The sequence below is a fragment of the Apaloderma vittatum genome, unplaced genomic scaffold (genome assembly GCF_000703405.1).
Source record: "Apaloderma vittatum isolate BGI_N311 unplaced genomic scaffold, ASM70340v1 scaffold39041, whole genome shotgun sequence".
Classification (NCBI taxonomy): Eukaryota; Metazoa; Chordata; class Aves; order Trogoniformes; family Trogonidae; genus Apaloderma; species Apaloderma vittatum.
Window position 1 is genome coordinate 1 of NW_009698121.1, and position 1,511 is coordinate 1,511.

At 47.8% G+C, this 1,511-nt stretch overlaps 1 protein-coding gene across 1 annotated transcript; it reads left to right on the forward strand.

The window, feature by feature from the left end:
* Positions 1-84: 84 nt before the first annotated feature.
* On the forward strand, positions 85-1,238 carry DUSP1 (dual specificity phosphatase 1; the record flags this gene model as incomplete). Its single annotated transcript, XM_009877882.1, has 2 exons — positions 85-333; positions 847-1,238. Coding segments are annotated over 2 exons (620 nt in total), but the record flags the coding sequence as incomplete, so codon positions are not given.
* Positions 1,239-1,511: the final 273 nt, after the last annotated feature.

Below are 1,511 nucleotides of genomic sequence, written 5' to 3' on the forward strand. Positions count from 1 at the left end.
GGCCGGGGAAGGAGGTGCGGGAGGATGGGGGAGCCTGCGACGGGAGGAGGGGGGAGGCCGTTGGGGAAATCGCCGAGCAAAGTTAACCGGTTGCCCTGTCCTTTCTGTTCCAGGGTGGGCCGGTGGAAATCCTGCCGTTCCTCTACTTGGGCAGCGCTTACCATGCCTCCCGGAAAGACATGCTGGACGCTTTGGGGATCACAGCCTTAATCAATGTCTCGGCGAACTGCCCCAACCACTTCGAAGGGCACTACCAGTATAAAAGTATTCCCGTGGAGGACAACCACAAGGCAGATATTAGCTCCTGGTTTAATGAAGCAATTGATTTCATAGGTAAATGAGTTCTCTTTACAGCCTGCTCTTTCTCTGGGGTAATGCACCCTGGGAAGTGATTTTTGGGCATTGTTTTCCCCAGTAAAACCTATGTTTGAGATTGGCAAATCTCATTCCGCAAGGGAGAGATATGTGAGAAACATTTCCTTTAATTTTATTCTACTTGGAGGAATAACCTTGGCTTCACAAAGCTGTTAAAAATCTTGAATCAAGAGGTACTAGTCTTGCAGAAAAGAGCTAGTAAATTTAAGCGGATCACTGTGAAAGTAATCTTGCAAGACTGCTGAAGTGACCTGGGGGAGCTATTAGTATAATTGGAATCGGAGCCCAGAATGAAAATAGCTAGACTGCTGGTTCCCTCAGGACAAAGGCTCTCTTTGTCTCCAGAGCACTGAGTGCACCTATTAGGCTGAGGAAGGGATGGATTAAAGAAATGTAAAACAGCAGTCTGTGCTTTTCAATCTGGGGAAGCGGTGGGACTTGTTTGCTAACGGTGTGTTTTAATTCTTTCAGACTCTGTTAAAAAAGATGGAGGAAGGGTATTTGTGCACTGCCAGGCTGGCATTTCCCGCTCAGCAACCATCTGCCTTGCTTATCTCATGAGGACCAACAGAGTCAAACTGGATGAAGCCTTTGAGTTTGTGAAGCAGAGAAGAAGCATCATTTCCCCAAACTTCAGCTTCATGGGGCAGCTGCTTCAGTTTGAGTCACAGGTTCTTGCCCCCAACTGCTCAGCAGAAGCTGGTAGCCCTGCTATGTCAGTATTGGACAGAGGAGCATCGACCACCACAGTCTTTAACTTTCCAGTCTCCATCCCTGTTCACACCTCGTCCAGTGCTTTAAGCTACCTTCAGAGCCCCATCACCACTTCCCCGAGCTGCTGAAAAGCGGATGAAAACGTGGCCAGGACTCAGACTTACTGTCTCAAAAGTGCAATGACTACAGGGACAGTGTTGTCAGTCTCTTATGTTTTGTGGGGAATCATCCATGTGTCCTAGAACAACGTCATAAATGGAGAGGAGCTCACCTGATGCCAGAGAACTAGATGTTACTGACTTGTCTGCTGACTTTTTAAAGCCAATATCTGGATGTCTACACAGAGATCAAAGGACACTGTCTCTTCCTGAGCTGTTCCTCCTTGTCTTCTGTCTGTCCTAAGCCTGCTCCACGTTTAGTAG